The sequence below is a fragment of the Cynocephalus volans genome, chromosome 6 (genome assembly GCF_027409185.1).
Source record: "Cynocephalus volans isolate mCynVol1 chromosome 6, mCynVol1.pri, whole genome shotgun sequence".
NCBI classification, from domain to species: Eukaryota; Metazoa; Chordata; class Mammalia; order Dermoptera; family Cynocephalidae; genus Cynocephalus; species Cynocephalus volans.
Genome location: NC_084465.1, coordinates 71,852,220 through 71,870,422, shown reverse-complemented (window position 1 = coordinate 71,870,422; position 18,203 = coordinate 71,852,220). Strand labels below are relative to the sequence as shown.

General features: G+C 38.6%; 1 protein-coding gene across 1 annotated transcript in view; it reads right to left on the bottom strand.

Moving 5' to 3' along the window:
- Nucleotides 1-11,539, bottom strand: part of GLCCI1 (glucocorticoid induced 1) — an 86,556-nt gene extending 75,017 nt beyond the window's left edge. Inside the window, exon 1 of the mRNA XM_063101183.1 lies at nucleotides 11,098-11,539. Within this exon, the coding sequence (XP_062957253.1) occupies nucleotides 11,098-11,539 (442 nt within the window). The remainder of the gene's footprint in view (nucleotides 1-11,097) is intronic.
- Nucleotides 11,540-18,203: the final 6,664 nt, after the last annotated feature.

Below are 18,203 nucleotides of genomic sequence, written 5' to 3'. Positions count from 1 at the left end.
CATATCCACCAAAATTACCTTGATTATGGAGTAATAGAAACATTAAGACAACTTAAGATAGATGAAAAAGTATAAACAAACTGTTAAAGTTTCCAGAATCACTACATTAATTATGGAATAATACAGTAGGTCAAATAAAGATTCAGCTACTCTACTATATATTAACTTTCTTCTATATTTTGAGCCATTTAATTCAAGAGTGAGATAATTTATAAAGATGAAAATGAATATGAATGATAGTTTATTTCATTAAAACTGTATCTTCCTATTTCCTAAAATTCTTACATGCAATTTTACTTATTTATTTATTTATTTACTTTTTGTGGAGACTGGCTGATACAAGGATCGAACCCTAGACCTTGGTGTTATCAGCACCATGTTCTAATCAACTGAGCTAATTGGCCAGATGTATGTAATTTTAGATGGTTTATTACATGATTATATTCAGGGGCCATAAGCTTTTCTTCAGTGTTCCATATGCAATGTAAATAAAAAAAAAAAAACCACAAAATATGATTTATCTAACATCTATTCATTTTACCATGAGGTTAAATGTAACACATTTCATTAAATAGGAATCATCTGTATAAAGATGTTATTTTTCAACCGCGTGGCTTATGGCTTAGTACAAAGTAAACCAGGACAACTGCCCTAAAGATTAACTAACATAACAAATAGTAATACTAAAGGCTATAATGTTAATCCTTCTTTTAAGTAAAAACTAAAAGTGGATAAAAATTGAAAATAGGTAAATTTTGAGTATAATTTTTAAAAAATAGGTCATTTTGCATTCCATCAAGATATCAAGTAAATGGTAATACAACACATGAAAAGCTTATCACTTTCCATTCTAGCTCAGTAACAGCAGATATTTAGTCAAAGCCAAGTCCTACTCATCTCAATAGCCTCACAGGACATCGCTGCCCAGGTATTACTACACAACTTTCTTACTACATATTACTCACTCCACCACTACGCAAGAAGCCACATCTAACAATACAATTCAGACTTCTTCGAGGATATGTGAGTATATATGTGTATAGAATAAGAAAGGGCTAGTGACATCATCCTAGGCCAAACTATAGTAGATTATTATTATGAGGGTACTTCAAAAAGTTCATGAAAAAATAGAATTAAAAGAAAATCGACTCTTTCCATGAGCTTTTTGAAGTACCTTGGTATAGGGCCGAGCCCGTGGCGCACTCGGGAGAGTGCGGCGCTGGGAGCGCGGCGACGCTCCCGCCGCGGGTTCGGATCCTATATAGGACTGGCTGGTGCACTCACTGGCTGAGTGCCGGTCACAAAAAAGACAAAAAAAAAAAAAAAAAATGAAGTACCTTGGTATACCTTGTTATACAGGCAGTGATATACATTAGATCAAAATATATCACAAAAACCATAGGGTAAAGCTATTCTAATCTTCATCTAATGAAAGAAAAATACACACAAACAGTGTGGCAACTTCAAAACAGAACACCAAAAAAGGCTAAGCTAACTTAGAAAGGTAGGTATAAGACCACAGTAATTCATCCAAAACTCAAAGAGAATAGCAGATGAAATTATTGGCAGATTCTAGATTAATTAACCCTGTTGAGAAATACAAACGTGAGTATACCAACTGCACCTAGAATACGTATTTTGTAAGGGTCAAATAGTTTCTCACACACAGTAGGTGTTTAATAAATATTTGTTGTGTGAAAAAGGAAGAAAAGTCCATTAGTTTTACTCTCCACTGTACAGCTAACTAGCACAATACTTAATACAGACATTTCCTGAATAAATTTATCACAGATATTACATTAAAGCTACACTAATCTTTACGTGTGTGTAACATATGGCCATATGTTACCCAAAAAGACAAAAAGTGGGCCAAGCCCGTGGCGCACTTGGCGCACTTGGCAGCGCTGGCAGCGCGGCGACGCTCCCGCCGCGGGTTCGGATCCTATATAGGACTGACCGGTGCACTCACTGGCTGAGTGCCGGTCACGAAAAAACGACAAAAAAAAAAAAAAAAAAAAGACAAAAAGTGAGTGCAATTGATTGAACCTGGTGTTTTTTAATAATGGGTCACCCTGCCATATAAAATACTGATACAAGTTTAAAATAAGTTTTTCTAAGCTACCTGATCAAAATATTGCAGGATATTGTAGGTTTTTCAAAAAACTAATTTATGAGCACAGTCTATAAATCCCCAGTTTTGCAATAGTAATGAAACTGCATTTAGCAATATTTGCTAACCCCTGTTTAGTAATTACTGGATGCTTAAATGATCTGTCTTAAAGCAGGAAAAGGGCAGTTGATTCTTTTTAGGGGTGATATGTCAGAGTAACCAAAAAATACCTTAGACGAAAATGACATTGTCACAGAACTTTCAAAGATATCATGAACATATTTTGTTTACAATCAGCTAATATATTTTAAAAGTCTATATTTTACTGTGATCTTTTTGTATCTTCATGAAATTATCACTTCGAAGTTTTACATGAGAATAGCAAAGTTTCTGTATGGCTAGACTTGACGTAACCCTGAGCAATTGAGCCCTACTAGTTTCTATTATCTTCTAAGATACAAATATTAACTTTAGTAATCAACTTATAAAATGATGTATTTAACTAGAAAAGTAAATATAATTACACAAAAAACATTATGAGAGACTTCATCACAAAGGCTCTATATAAAACTTTCAATCTCATAACAACAAAAATACAATTTCTAATGTCACTTATGAAATGACTCATTTCCACATTGACTATTAAGGAGAGCTTACAGTAAACACAAATGAAATCCAAATAAAAAATGCCCAAACACTCCAGAAGAAATTATTAAAATGGAGATTGAAATTTCTTTTCTACATCACATCAGTAAACCTAGAACAGTGAAAGAGCCAAGTAGATATAAATCATTTTTCAAGGTAGTGTGCCTTGCTTTGCCATGACACTGATATATAAAAGAATACTATTTAAAATTCTGCTAAAATATCAAAGCATGATAATAGTAAAGACTCATAATGTTGAGGATGAATGGAACCTTACAATAGTTTATTATAAATGGGCAGATTTTTAAAGCTTACATTGCCAAATATGAAAAAACAAAAGAAAGACATTATTCTTCTCAGATTTTGAGATTTCATGTGAAAGGAAGTTTTTAAAAATTAAAAGCTAAATTCCTGTGTTAAAGTAATAGGTCCTTTAAGGATCATGGGGAAGGCCCAATGATGGGATAACAAGATTTCAAAATGCTACAACATTCTTATATGCATACCTGGGGCCTGAATCATGAGGATATGTGCACCAATTTAAGTTCTGTGGACTCTAGAGTCTAGTTCCATTTAGCTTTCTCTTCACCCAACCCCTCCAAGCTATTCTCAGCCTTTCTATGATTTAAATGTATAAGCAGTAGGATAATCCACTGTGCATGCTCTCCTGCTCCCATAACTAACTGGGTTCCAAAATCAACTAACAGAAGTCAGGACGTAAGAGTGTTACAAGGGACCTCTGGGCCCTCTGTGCATGCTGTCTGACCTTGAGCAAATTACTTAACTACTCAGTACCTCACTTCTTCATCTGTGAAAAGAGGTTAATAAAAGTACTCTATATTAAATTATAGTGAAGATTAGGGGCCGGCATAAAAGTTCAATAAACAATAATTAATTTTAGTAAGAATCATCTAGTCTAATCAACTTTCTTTTCCTTTCAACAGTGGGATCCAACTAAAATCCTTACCTGGCTAAAAGCTTAAAAATCCCACCCCCTTCATTTATTTATTTTTTCAATTTTATTCATTTTTGAGGAGTACAGTGTGTTGTTTCAATACATGCGTATACTGCACAATGATTCACTTAGGATAGACAGTATAATATTGTACCTATTAGTCCAACCCTTCTCCTCTCCCCCAGCCCCCTCCCCTCCTGGTAACCATGATCATTTTTCTATTCTCTACTTCTGCGAGAACCACTTTTGTTTTTTGTTGTTGTCTTTTTTAGATTCCACATGAGTGAGGATAAAGAAAATAAGGTACAAAGAATTATTGACTTGTTTTAAGTCAAATATTAAAACTGAAAATAGAACCTAAGTCTCTTGACTCCAAACCTAATATTTCCCAGTATACCTTTCTGTCCTAAGACATTTTTATGGACCCATTTGGAAAATAATTACTGTGGCCTTTCATTTTATAATTAATTCTAGAGAAGAGAGCCAAGTTATACTATCAAGGAATAATGTAGGTACACATGCTTCATCCCACCTTCATCAGAAAAACAGCAAATAACCCCAAAAGCAAATTTATAGAATCACTTATAGCACAACTCTATATTGTGTGAGTCAATACTCATTCTACTTTATATTTGAAACCATCTATAGTAATCATTTTATTAGGCATATAATAGTTAGAATGCTAATTAAGCCACAAAGAGTTCATTTTATGTCTTGTTCACTCTGCTTAAGAAAACAATTAAGTGTATAATAACTTTAGAAAATGTTTCATTGGAACACCAAGGTCAAGGGTTTAGATTCCTGAATGGGCCAGCCACCAAAAAAAAAAAAAGAAAATGTTTCATCAGAAAGTTAACGTTAATTGTTTTGGTAATGTAAAAGTGAAAATTAACTATGTGGACTATTCACAAAAGTTCTCCCTATGGCTATAATGGATAAATAAGGGACTATTATTGTCAGTAGTTGATAGGTAATTGATCTTCAGTAACACTAGGCAGCAAATTATATAAGTTTTTGCCTTTTCATTATGAAACACATCTGAATTTTGGTAGATTGGGGGGAGGGGGCAGCTGGCTGATAAGGGACTCCAAACCCTTGATGGTGGTGTCATAACACCATGCTCTAGACAACTGAGTTAACTGGCCAGCCTTGATTTTTTTTTTTTAACTGAAACATAGTTGATTGTACGAATCAGTGTGGTACAGCATCAAATACCAATACATGTGTGCAATATGTGATGTTCAACTCAAGATAATTAGTATATTCAACTTCATATAATGTACTCGATTTCTTAACAATTCTAATAAGTAGGCAGACAATTTTGGACACTGACCTTGCCACATAACCATGCATTCCACTACTTTCTTTAACTTACCCTTATTTTTGGTGAGCCATCATTAAGGTACATCATGGTAGCACTTCACCAAGTTACATATAGAGAGAGCTCAAACCCACAAATTGCAGAGATAACTGTTGGCTTTTGGGAGAGCTGTATCAACCTAGCATCAGTTGCTGGGACAATCACTTGAGACCAGTCTCTGCTTAGCGATTCCTGGAGCATTAATCAGTTAACCACCATATATAACTAACTTAACATTTATGAAGGGAGAAAAACACTTCTGCTTACTATAATGTGATTCAAGGAGAGCAAAGATTCTGGTTACTTGTAAGAAGGGCCAGACACGATCAAGTTTACATCCCTAAGCCCTCAGAACAAGGCACACTCTCACACATACACACCAGCACACGTACACACACACATGCACACACTTTATGTAAGAAACAAATGGAGAAAAATGGCCATCCATATTCATACCTTTAGACATTCTGAAAATGTCAGAGCATATCCCAACATAGCATAATAGTGTCATAAAAACAAAAGAAAACCCGTTCTTTTGTCATTTTTTTAGCTCAGAAATCACAGCTAATCCTCGACGAGAATTTTTAGTTAGGAGCAACAGAATAGTCTTATGGAATGGACATTGGATCTGGAATCAGAAGATCTGCATTATAAATCTACTTGCGTACTAAATGAAAGCATGTACTGCTTGGTATATAGTTAACACTCAAATAAATGTTTTCTTCTTTTTTACCTGCAACTAGAGAGACAGCGGAATACAAGGGAAGTCACTGAGGTATTCACAAACTTGCCTCCTTCCGGTATTTGCCTCAATAACATTCACTAGGAATAAACAACACTGCTCGAAGGAATCTGCCATGTTTGTTCCTACTAAAATGAAATACTTTTCCATAATTTTTTATGATATAAGAAAATCCTTATATTTTTCAGAATTACTGCTAATCCACTGTAATGTGTTTTGCAGCATAAGCACAAATATTCTTCTAGAACTGCTGGATAATAAATGAAGTTATGATCACTTCCAGGAATCCAGATGAGTGGTAGGGGGCAAGACAGGTGGCTTCTGACTCTTTTATCAGTTCCCTCGGACTTCTATATCAAAAGATGAGTAGTGTTCTCTTATCTCCACTTACTTTTGGCAAACCAATTAGAGACCACAGTAAAGTCGATAAGCTCAACCTCTTCTTAAAATAATTAAAGAGTATATAGCACAGGAAGAGTGTCAGTGATTTGATTTCCTAGACATCTAATAATAGAACGAAATTATATAATGAAAACAAAAGACAGCAGCGTCAGGCACAGACCCAGGACAGGTGCTTCAGAGAAACCTGTCTTGGTGCTATCTCTGAATTTCAAGCTCTGGAGAAAAGAACGAACTAAAATTAAGAATAGCAAAGTTATCAGTATATACTCCTTAGCAGATTATCAGCTACATGTGAAAGTTTTAATAAAACAGGCTTTTAGAACTTTTTAAAATTTCAGAGTTAAGGAACTCTCTCCTATTAGCCATTTGCTGAACATTGTCATTTATTTCCATTTTATTCACTGCCATGGAGCCCAGTTATTCCTTTGTTTTCTTATTCACATGTAGTCCACATTATCACAAATAAAAGTCACAAGGATGCCATTATCCTTCAACATTTCTCTCAATATACAAATCCTAACTTGCATTCTTTGGAGAAATGTACACTGCAGTGGATGAAATGTCCTTCTATAAAAAGAACTATAAGTGATTTTCAGTTCAATATATATGCACAAAACTTTACAAGTTAAAAACTAAAGTGCTTTTATACACCTTAAGTATTCAATATTCAGCATGCTTAGAATAATAGCTGATATTCAATATGCTTAGAGCAATAGTTATTAGAGAAAAATATATCTTTAAGGGAGGACCTTAATTTCTAAGAATATCAGCCTAAGAATGAACTTTATAGGAAGACAATGTCTGAGTATCTCTAAAAAGTAAGAGAAAACAGTTCTTTAAAAAATTTGCATTCCACAAACTGAGCACAGCATATAAATGACTCAAAAAGAGAAATTTAATGAAAAAATAAAAACCAAAAGCAATGAATTGACTAAAACACACAGACATACACATATTGCATGCAGTCATTCCACATTATATAATGGCTGGCTTTGCATTATCTTTTAAAATAGAATCATAACTTCTTTATGTATAAAACAATGAGGCTCTCAAGATACTCATGAAAAATTCTAATCGAATTTCCCTATAGAGTTAGCAATTTGTTAGAGTATTAGGCCTAGATAAATCTGATATGTTAAATCAGAAACCAACACATGCTGTTTTTCACAGTAGTAGTTTTATAAATTACAAGCTCTTCCATGTTTTGGTTACTAGATTTGGTACACATAAAAATAAAGAGTATTCTCCATCAGAGTACTCTACTGCGACTGTTTTTACATCTTTTAGAACTTATAATTCATCCTAATGCTTAATCTTTAGGGCAAAAAAAAACCAAGAGGATTTGCATTTGCTACTTACTATCTCGCACAATAAAATTTAGTATTTGTTCTGTTTAAATCCATGGGTTTTGCTCTATGGGGTTACAGAAAGAAGCAATTTCATTATATTTTCTTTTGGTTATTACTAATTTTAGCTTAAAAATCATTAATTTTAACAATAATATCCTGCTATATTCTCATTTCAGTTGTTCTATTTATCACAAAGGTAGATTTTATGTATTACCATTACAAAAAATAACTATTTGCATAATACTTTATGATTTTACATCTATTACAAACACATCACAGGGAGTCTGACGATGCATTCAGCAGCTTGTCATTCACTACTTCAAGACCCTTCAGAACCAAACAAGGGGGAGGGTGACATTTCACTAATGGCAGAAGAACAGAAGTGAATATAAATAACAAACTTTGAAGTTTTAAAAATACAAAAGAAAGAAAAAAAAGACAAACAAAAAGAGGATGATCCATGAGCACAAACAAAACAGTTTCAATTTGTAAAACTCCATGTCCTCTATATAGAGCAAGGTGTTTGAAGATTTATGCATCTTCTGTTATGGTAATCATTTAAGTTATCCTAAACTATACTACAAAAATAAAGAAAATTGCCATCTTTTTTCTGGGTTTTATAAATTATTATCATAATATTAAAATTGATTGCTCCTATTTACAGACTACAGCTTTTCCCCAACCTTGCAAAATAATTTGAATATCAATTCTCTATTAGTCTAGCTTTAACCCTATAAATATGAATAGTAAGAATGTTTAAGGAGATAATAATGATGTGTTTAGAAATTATGTTGTTTCATCATTTCTTCTTGGTAAAAAGGATTACAAAGAAAAAAATTAAAGCTTCTATATTTTCTTCCTTAACCATCACTCCACATAAAAGGCGTAAAATACAGAATGCTCAGTTATGTCACCTCTAGTCCAAATGCCCATAGCACTTGAAGCCTTTTGTAAACAATATGCCTCTATACTAAGTACATATCTTTTGAGCCACCATCTACTTAATTTTAAATGTAGTTTCAAATGCAGTATACTACCACCATCTTCAAACACACACACACACACACACACACACACACACACACACACACACACACACACACACTGAGGTATGAAGAAAGGAAGGAGGTGGAGAGCAGAGGAAGAAATGGAGCACGCTGTTGTTTTTCATTCATGCAGTATAGTGATGTCAGTGTCTGCAGCAGCAGTGGCAGCGGCAGGAGCCTTGACCAGTGGAGACTAAAATCCACTGAAGTCAGAACCTTGCAAAATTCAAAAGAAACTGAGTAATTATTTGAAAACTACATCAACTGTTCATAGCATGAATTTTAAATGGCTAAGTAGAATAGATTAGTTGTATAGTTTTAATTTGGGTAGGGGAGAACAAGGCGGGATGTGGAGAAGTAACACAGGGGTAATATAATCACGGAACTAGGGGCACAAGAGCCTGCATTCAAAATTACTTCAATGTAAGAAACTGACAAAACCACCAGGTGTTAAAAACAGTAGAAAAACATCTGAAGCAGAGAGAGCCCTTCCATTCCCAGCACAAGCTCTCTGACACTGCAAATCCGTCTGCTGCTCAACCAGACTCAGAAGTATTTTCATCATGATTGCATTAAAATTGCATTAAACTAGAATGTGCCATACTACAACAAAGAGGATAGTTTAAACCTGATCACAAATTTCATTGAAACTACTTGATGATAGAGCATGCAATTCCTAAGCAATTAAGGCTTTTGAAGAATGCAGAAAAACAAGTTGTACTATTATCTGTTGTAAGATGTTAGTGTTTATCAACAAAAGGGGAGGAGGTACTAGATGGCCATTATATTGTTGCAGCAATTGCCTGAACTTCTCTTACTCTGCCCACAAAACCCTACGTACACAATCTGCAATGCTTATGTCTCTCACATTTGAGCCTAAAAGAAAATCCCAAAACTCAATTTATGCACTGTTGAAGCTAAATCACTAAAAAAATTAACGTAACTGCTGCCTTTTCATTCTGTTACCTCTCATTTCGTATGGCTCTAGAAAACGTGCAAAGGAGTTGCATATGGCATTAATCTGTTAGAAAATGGTGGCCTTTTCTGTAAAACACAGCCAAAGATGTGCGTTCAGTTGTGGTCATTATTAGGGCGATCACGTTGTTTTCATTCATTCATTCATTCAGGATTTGCTGGAGAATGTCAGTTTCTGCAGCAGCTGGCTTGACCTGGGGGAGGAGTGGGGGAGCAAATTCCTCCTGGTGCATACAGATTACAGGGTGTATTTCTTGGTGCTCATGTACTCATCCCACTGCACTACATCCTACACTGGTTTACCATCAAGTGGTCTGAAAGCAAGTGCCTTAGAAATATGCTAATTACAGGTCTGAAATATTAAAACAAAAACACCCAAACTTCAATCTATCATAACGCAATCGCTTTCTCCAACTCTAACACCTTCATCAAAAAAATCCATTAAAAACTTCCACATACCACATAAACACTGTAGAGCTTGACAGTGCTTCCCTTCCAAGCAGAGATTTTTCCACTCAATATGATCGGTTCCCTCCACAATGCAGCAGCAGCAGCGGCAGCCTCTGTAGCGCTAGGCTGGTATCTAATAATATTAGCTACTCCACTCTCCCTTATGAGTTTTTAGTCCCTGTTTTGGCTAATCTTTCTTTTCTCCCCCAGGACTCAACTAGATCATGCACCGTGTCGCTAGACATAAACAAAACCAAGCCATAACACAAAACATTAAGGGACACCCACAGCATCCACCAGCTCACCATTACCTTTGACACCTAACAAAAAAGAAACTTGAGATCCTTGAACAGCTCAACTGAACAGTTAAGTGTACTTAAAAATGGAAGAAGAAAGTGAACACACTCCACAGACAGGTTTTTAGAAATTTACCATGAAAATCTTGAACTAGGCATAAACTGTTTCTAGTGCAGTACTTCTCAGTGCATGACTATATAGAGAAGACTGAAAAAAAAAAAGCCGTATACATTTCAATTGCACATTCAAAACTGTCCCCATCACACATCCAGCAGATATTCTTACATCATAACTAACGCCACTAGCCCTGCAAAAAAAGGGAAAAAAATATGTATATATCCCAGTAGTTACAGGCACGTTAGGAACTTTGCAGGAAAGCACAAAGAGGCTGCAGAGATTACAACTACCACCTTATCCGCTGCTGGAGAGTTTGTGTGCGTGTTTAAATGTTTCGCCCAGCTCCTCCTTCCCCGGCTACAAACAGCAAGCACACGAGTGAGCTAATCGGCTCTTAAACTGAAACCTTTCGATGCAGGCGAGTGATGGAAGATAAAATCTGAGGGGCGGCATGAGGGTCAAATAAAAGTTGCTTTTCAGTTCGCTCCTCCAAGCCCCGCAGCGACCGCAGGGGGGCTGAGATTCCCAAGGCCACTTTCACACCTTCGATACTGCACTAGTAAAGAGAAGCCCGGAGAGGCTGAAGTTTCCACGGAGGGCACTGTCGGGGAGACGCAGCCCGGGAGAACGGGAGGGTTGGGCTCGCTACCTCTGCACACGGGCGAGCCGGGGCTCCGTCTCTCAGGTGAGCTGCTCCTCCGGTGGCTCTCAGGGGACCGTCTCGGGCGGCCCTTGGCCCGCGGCGCCTGTTCGGCCGGGGCTGCGGCCGCCGGCGGCGTCGGGCTGGGCGGGCTGGGGCCGCGGGCCGCGCCGGGCCCCGTGAGGCTGCCCAGCGAAGCGGCGGCGGCAGCGGCGGGCGGGCGTGTGGGACTGTGCTGGCTGCCCCGCAGGAGCTGGTAGGGCACCGTGGCGCGGATGGGCTGCAGCAGCCGGCCGGCTCCTGCAGCCGGGGCGCAGCCCACGCCGCCGCCGCCCGCACCGTTCCCGCTCCCGGCGGCGGCCGGCGGGGAGCCCGCGGCGCTGCGCCGCATCCTCTGCGGCGGGGGATGAGGGGTCTGAGAAGAACTGGAGGAGGAGGCGGCAGTGGACATGGTGGCTCCGCGGGCCCTGAACGCCGGCCGCCACTGAGGCGCGGAGCTGGAGGCGCGCGAGCGTGTGGGAGCCGGCGCGATAGTGCGTGCGAGTGTGTAAGGGGGAGGGGCGGGGGTATAGGGGAGGGGGAGGAGTCTCTGGGCTCCCCCTGCCCAACGCGCACCCCCGCCGCCTCGCGAGGGGGGAGGGGAAGGCTGCGAAAACAAACGTCCAACGGCCCCAACCGCTCGACTGGGCTCGGCGTGGCGGTCACGGCCGGCGCGGCGAGGAGCCCGAAGCCGCCGCCGCCCCGGGCATCGCGCTGACAGGGCAACTGCCCGGATCACGCAGCCTCGGGGGCCGCTCGCAGCCTTCTCCTCAGCGCTCGCGGGGTTTCACGCGCGGGAGAAGCCGCCAGCTGCACGGAGGGCCGGGACCCCTGCTTCTGGGAATCGGGGTGGGAGAAAAGGGCCCCGAGGTGCCTGGCGCTCCACGGAGCCCGCGCCACCGCAAACGACGCCGCCGCTGCCTGTACCCGCTCCTCACTGCGAATGGCAACTAATTCCCCCCCGGCACCGCCTCCCGGCGCTCGGGACCCGGCAGCTGCCGCAACGAGCATTTTCATTGGCTCTGCCGCTCACCACCAGGACTCGAGTGATTGGTTCTCGAAGAGGAGTGAGAGGAGCGCTCGCCAGTGACAGTGATGCATCCTACTTTGAGGGCGGGGCGTGAGGGGTGGAAGAGTGTGGAGGGGGCCGTGAGCGCAGGGAGGAGCGTAAGAGTTGACAGCCTTTGAGGTGAGAACGAGACTAGGAAAGCGGGTCCATGTGTGTCCTGCGCGTGCCCCAACACCCACAGACACGCATACGCCCCGGTAAACAGCTTGCAAGGGCTCCACCCTCCTGGGCCGTCTGTACAACTTGAGACTTAGAAGACACTTAAGGCAAACTTTACTTTGCAAGTACGCCTGCATCCGGTGGGATGTTACAGCGTTTTAGAACCAGAAGAATCACTTCCCCTCTAATTTTAGTAATTTGAGTTTTCGTGACCAGTAGACTTATGAGTTAAAAGAACTTCAGGTGATCAAGAGTAATGTCTGGAAGCTGGATTGAACAAAGGGCCCACACTTTTACAGCCTATTCTAACATTTGTAGTTATGCAAAGGGAAGAGGTAATCACATTCTGTGCTCCAAGACAATAACTCTGAATTGCAGGGGTCAACAAGGAATTTTACGTCATTACAACGTCAGTTAGATATATTAATGAAGGGCACCCCGTTGCCTTTCCCAAAGCAGATGGCCTCTTGGGAGAAATAAATACCAGATGTAATATAACAATCCTCTGTGGTAAATTTGTTTTTTACTCTGCAGTGAAACTGAGGAGGTATAAAGACTTTGGATGACTATCAAACACCTAAATTTACCCCACAGTATACCAAGGTTTTAAACCTTAAGCAGGAACAATTAATTTAAAAGTCTCCATCAGATACCTTCCATTAATTTCTTGAGGTTAGGAAAAGAGAAGTGGAATGTCAGATTGTCTTCTCCGGGTGTCTGTCCACACTGCAAGCTTCCTCTGATCTCAGGCTCTATGTGCAGGGGTCAGTTTCACTTAGAAGAGCCATTACTCTCTGTTTCCTTGTGTGTTCAGACCAGAAAACTTACTAGGTTCTGTAAAAAACTGATGAAACCCAATAAAAATACAAAAATTGCATTCAGCACTTTAGCCCATTAAGACTAGTGATAGTTCCTCACTTTATCACATATTAGAATAGCTAACATTTATAGAACATTCATCATGCACCAGCCACTGTACTAAGAACGATATGTGTTAACTCGTTCAGCCCTCATACAAATGTACTCCACAAGGTAGATACTATTACTCATATTATCCCCACTGTGTACTCCGCTGAGGCACAAAGAAGCTAAATGTCTTGCCTGAGATCACTCAGCTGGTAAGTGGGGAGCTAAGAATCTAACCCATCTAATCGTGATGGACTGGCTCGAGAGCCTAAGTAAGCCCTCCACTCTAGTGCCTCACAGCTTAAAGCTGTGGAATAAATGATCAGTAGAGTATTTACAATAGTACACAAATTTCATCTGTGAAACGAATTCCCATTAGTTCAAAAGGAATTTAAGTTAAGACCACTATTTCTTTTCACTTTCCAGAAAAACATTTTAATTGCAAATAGGGTAAAAACCTTACTCTTTCAAATTTGATATAGTTGACCTATTGTGTTACTTTTTTTTTCCGTCTTCATTAATTAAGAAATTGCATTCTTTTGCGAGTAAAAAGAATGATAAATGGATTCTTTCTGGTGACTTTTTTCAGAAAAGCAAGGACAAAAAATTTTACAGATTAAAAATACATAACGTTAAAAAATGCTGGTATATTTCTAAGTTGTTGATTTGATTAGAGCATGGTTTCATTATAGAAATGTCATCTCTGGCCACTCCTAAATATAAGTATGGAACAACCTCAACACATAAGACTATAATAATTCTAATCAACACATTAGATTATAATAATTCTAAATTTATACTAAGCCACGGCCACAATGATCAATACTTGATTTGGATCTAAAACAACATACCTAATCATATTTTAAAGGCTTTCTGTGTTTGTTCAAATTTACCATAGCCAACTTAAATCAGAGATCTAGCAAATCTAAATGGCCCACACAGAGAATTAGTATCATCTTAAAATATTATTTCCAGTGACTGTTAAGTCATTATGACCTGTTTGGAAGTTCAATCACCTCTTTGCTAAAGAAATCTTGGTTGTCGTTAAACCTTTGTTCTCATGAAATAAGTACTGATCTTCAAACAAATCAAAGGTGAGCTTAGATAAAATAAACTCAGTGCCTACTTTCAAATATCTATTTGTTGAGTTCTTGATAATATTTTATTCTTATTGAGGATGGTAGTAGGCTCCAGGGGTATGTAGAAGCTTTAGGAAAATGTTCTCTTCTGCGAATTGGAAACCTCCTAGAAGGGGGTGTGAATTGCTGAGCTGGAAGAGCATTGTTATGCTACTATGCTAGCTATGGGGTAGATAGGCCCAGTGCATATTTGTTGAATATAAGTGTAACAATCTCTGAAAATTCTATATAAGGCCTAATGTTAATAATGACTTCTTTACTATGTTGTCCTGACTGGAAGAAGACAAAACTGAAAGCATAATTCGGTGGCATGAGAAATACCTCTGTTCTTAGTAGTCCCAGACCTTGGTTGTCTATGGGACAAAAATCCACCATTAGCTAGTCTGAGGTAGAACTCTATTACACTTACTATTTAGTTCAAATATGGTAATGGACTATATTTTAGGTTAAATTAAAACTTGGAATCATTGGCTTCATATGATTAATATATAGCCCATGTGCAGAGATACTGAAATAAAGAACATGGGACCTACAGAGCTACCAAAATCTTCTTCTACTTCTGCCCTGGTTTGCCAGGCATAGCATCCATCCAAATCTAAGAAGCAGTCCAAGCTGTCAGTACTAGCAATGAGGTCATGGCTGGGACAGAACACTAAACAGATCTGCTCTGATGTTCATCTTAAGCTGATTAAACCCTCTTGTAGGTGGATTCCTAATAGCAACAGCAGAATAAGCCTTGCCTGAATTTTTATCCCTGGTAGATGCTGAAAGTAAAACTCCTCACTGCTTGTGACAGCCTACGTGCACCTTTGCAGTAGGTGTTCCCTTTCCCTGAAAGGTTCTTGCCCCAGACATCCACATGGCTTGCTCCCTCATTTACACCAGGTCTTTACTCAAATAACACCACCTTCATAATAAAAGCTTTCCTGAACACCTTTTTTTAAAAATTGCAATAACCCCCTAGCTTTCCCTACTCTCTATCTGACTGTTTTTTTCCAGAGTACCTATCACCATCCAATCTATTATATGTATAACGATTATTTTTTATTGTGTCTAGAAGAGTCATGAAGGCAAGACTTTTCATCAGTTTTACAACTGCTGAATCTCCACAACAGTGCTTGGTACAAGGTAATCAGTAAATATTTATTCAATGTTTTTGAAAGCAAATTTTAGACAGTGCTTGTCTCATGAACTAAAAAAATGTACCTTTCATCGGGAAAAAATAATATAAAAACAGGTGTATCTCTGCTGCGAAAGCATTGTCACAGAGTAGAAAAATATTCTATGTGCTGCTATAGTGCATATAGATATTTGCATTGGAGCTGGCACACAAAACAAAGCATACCTTGTATTATGGTCCTCACACAGACAAAGTGAAAAATATTAGTCTTAGTGACTCCTGGAGGCTCATTGGAGGTTAAAATGAAAAGTGGAAATGGTAATGGAAAAAATTCAGTTGAAATTCACAGAAAAAAAGGACAAGTGAAATTGACAGAAATAGACAATTGAGGAGGATCAGTTAAGGAGTGACATCTGCTGATTGGTAGGTAGTTCTAACAGCTATTCTCAAGAGGCCTGTGTACAGGAACTGAAAAATGAATGATATTTAATTAAGTACAAAGGCCATTATATATAAATAATGAAAAATTTGTTTCTAAAAGAAGTTCTGTAAAAGCAATAGAAGTTGGAGATATTTTATTTTTAACGGGTAATGTCACCAAAAGAATAAGTATCCTATAAGGAGCGAAAACAGTGATGAAGACCACCAGTTTTTCAGCTTTCACCTCTACAGCAACTCCAGTTGCCAACTATGATGCCAGTGGCACACCCCCTAAGCTGATACATAAATAGATTTTTATCATTTAAACTAAAAGACTATCATGTATAAATCCAGCATATTCACAAGTTAAGATGTCGGGACTAAAGAACTGTAAATATTCTCTTTCCATTCTGTTACATTCCATGTGTTAGTCCCTGCTATAGTTTGAATATCCCCCAAACTCATATTGGAGCTTAATCCCCAATATGGTATTTGAAAGGAGGAGCCTTTAAAAAATGATTGGATCATGAGGACTATGCCCTCATGAGTGGATTAATACATTCATGAAGTAATGGGTTAATGGTTTAATGGGGTTATCAGGGAGTAGACTGGTGGCTTTATAAAGAGAGCAAGTGAGCATGCAGAAACACTCTTGCCCTTTGCCATGTGATGTTCTATACTGCTTCTGGACTCTGCTTAGAGATTCCACCAAGAAGAAGGCCTTCACCAGATGTGCCTCCCTGGACTTTGGACATCCCAGCCTCTATCAGAAATAAATTCTGATTCTTCATACTTTACTCAGTTTTGGGTATTCTGTTTTCAGCAAGAAAAAACTAATATAGTCCCAAACATAGTGTTACAATAGATGAAAAGCAATAGTAGTCCTGTGAAGGAAATATGCTTGATTATCATAGTGAGTTTAAAGTGATTAAAGTGTGCCATAGGTTAATTTCTTCCTGTGTAGCTGAATCTACTTAGCACCATATGAGTATGTTGAGGGATTGTTTTAGGGTGCAATTAATTCATCAGCAGTGCTCAACTAGAGTGATTTCTTTTTATTAAACTTTTTATAGCACACAATTTTCAGTGTCCTACTCAGCATCTCATCGAAAAGGTCCATATTTATGCATCTAATAAGCCTCTATGAGGACATAGTAGCAACAATACTAGCATCAAGCCATAGTAATTCCTCATCAAGTTACTTATTAAATGTGTTAAAAATGTCAGACACTGTCTACACTCTGTAGGGCATACCTGTTCTCATACTTTGGTAAATAGGAGTAAAAAGATATGCCTACAAATTATAAGTTAAAAACCACGTCTAAACATATGCCTTCCATAAAAGAAATAAAATAATGTATTATATAAACGATGGCAAAGAAAGCTCACTTTTGAGGAAAGCTTTCAGGAAGAAGACTATGAAGAGGTCATTTAGAAACCTGGGCAATATTCTTGATTTTTCACTCTCCTTCTCTACCCACCTCCAACCCATCAGCGGGTCCTCTCATTTGTCCCTTATAAATAGATGTCCAATCCATCCACTTCTCTCCATTGCTTCTACTACTACATTAATCCAAGCTGCTGTCATGCTTACCTAAACTGTTGCTATAGCTGCCCAACTGGTCTCCCAGCTTCTACTCTTGCCTTCTTGAATCTAGTTTCTATTTACCACTCAGGGTAAACTTGGGAATATATTGGACAATGTTGTTTCCTACTTAAAACTGTTCAATGTCTTCCAATTTCTTTACAATGACATCCAAAGTCCATAAAATAGCTTAAAAGGCCTTGCCTGTTCAGACTCCTGCCTCCCTCCCCACCTAATCTTGCTCTGCTCTCCCCGTCACCCTCCTTTCACTTCCTCTGAAACTCTACTGCAGGACCTTCACACAGGTGTATCCTCAGCCTAAAACATGCCTTCCATCTCCCTACTTGTCAGTTCCCCTGAAAGGTTCCCTCACATTTTTCAGTTCTCAGCTTAAATGTCATGTCTTGTAGTGTTCATTCTGAGTCTTCACCAATTGCTAATAACCTATAGTAATATATCATTGTCAGGTTGTCTCAGCTATAGTGCTCATTACAAGTTGTAAATATACATTTGTTTACTCCCTTATAGTAAGCCTTCCCCACTAGATTGTAAAGTCTCTAAGGGCAGGGACCTTGTCTCTTCTGTTCACTCCTTTTTAAAAATTTTTTAAAATTTTGTCTTTTAATTGATATGTAACAATTGTACAAAGTATTTCAGTACATGTATAAATTGTGTGAT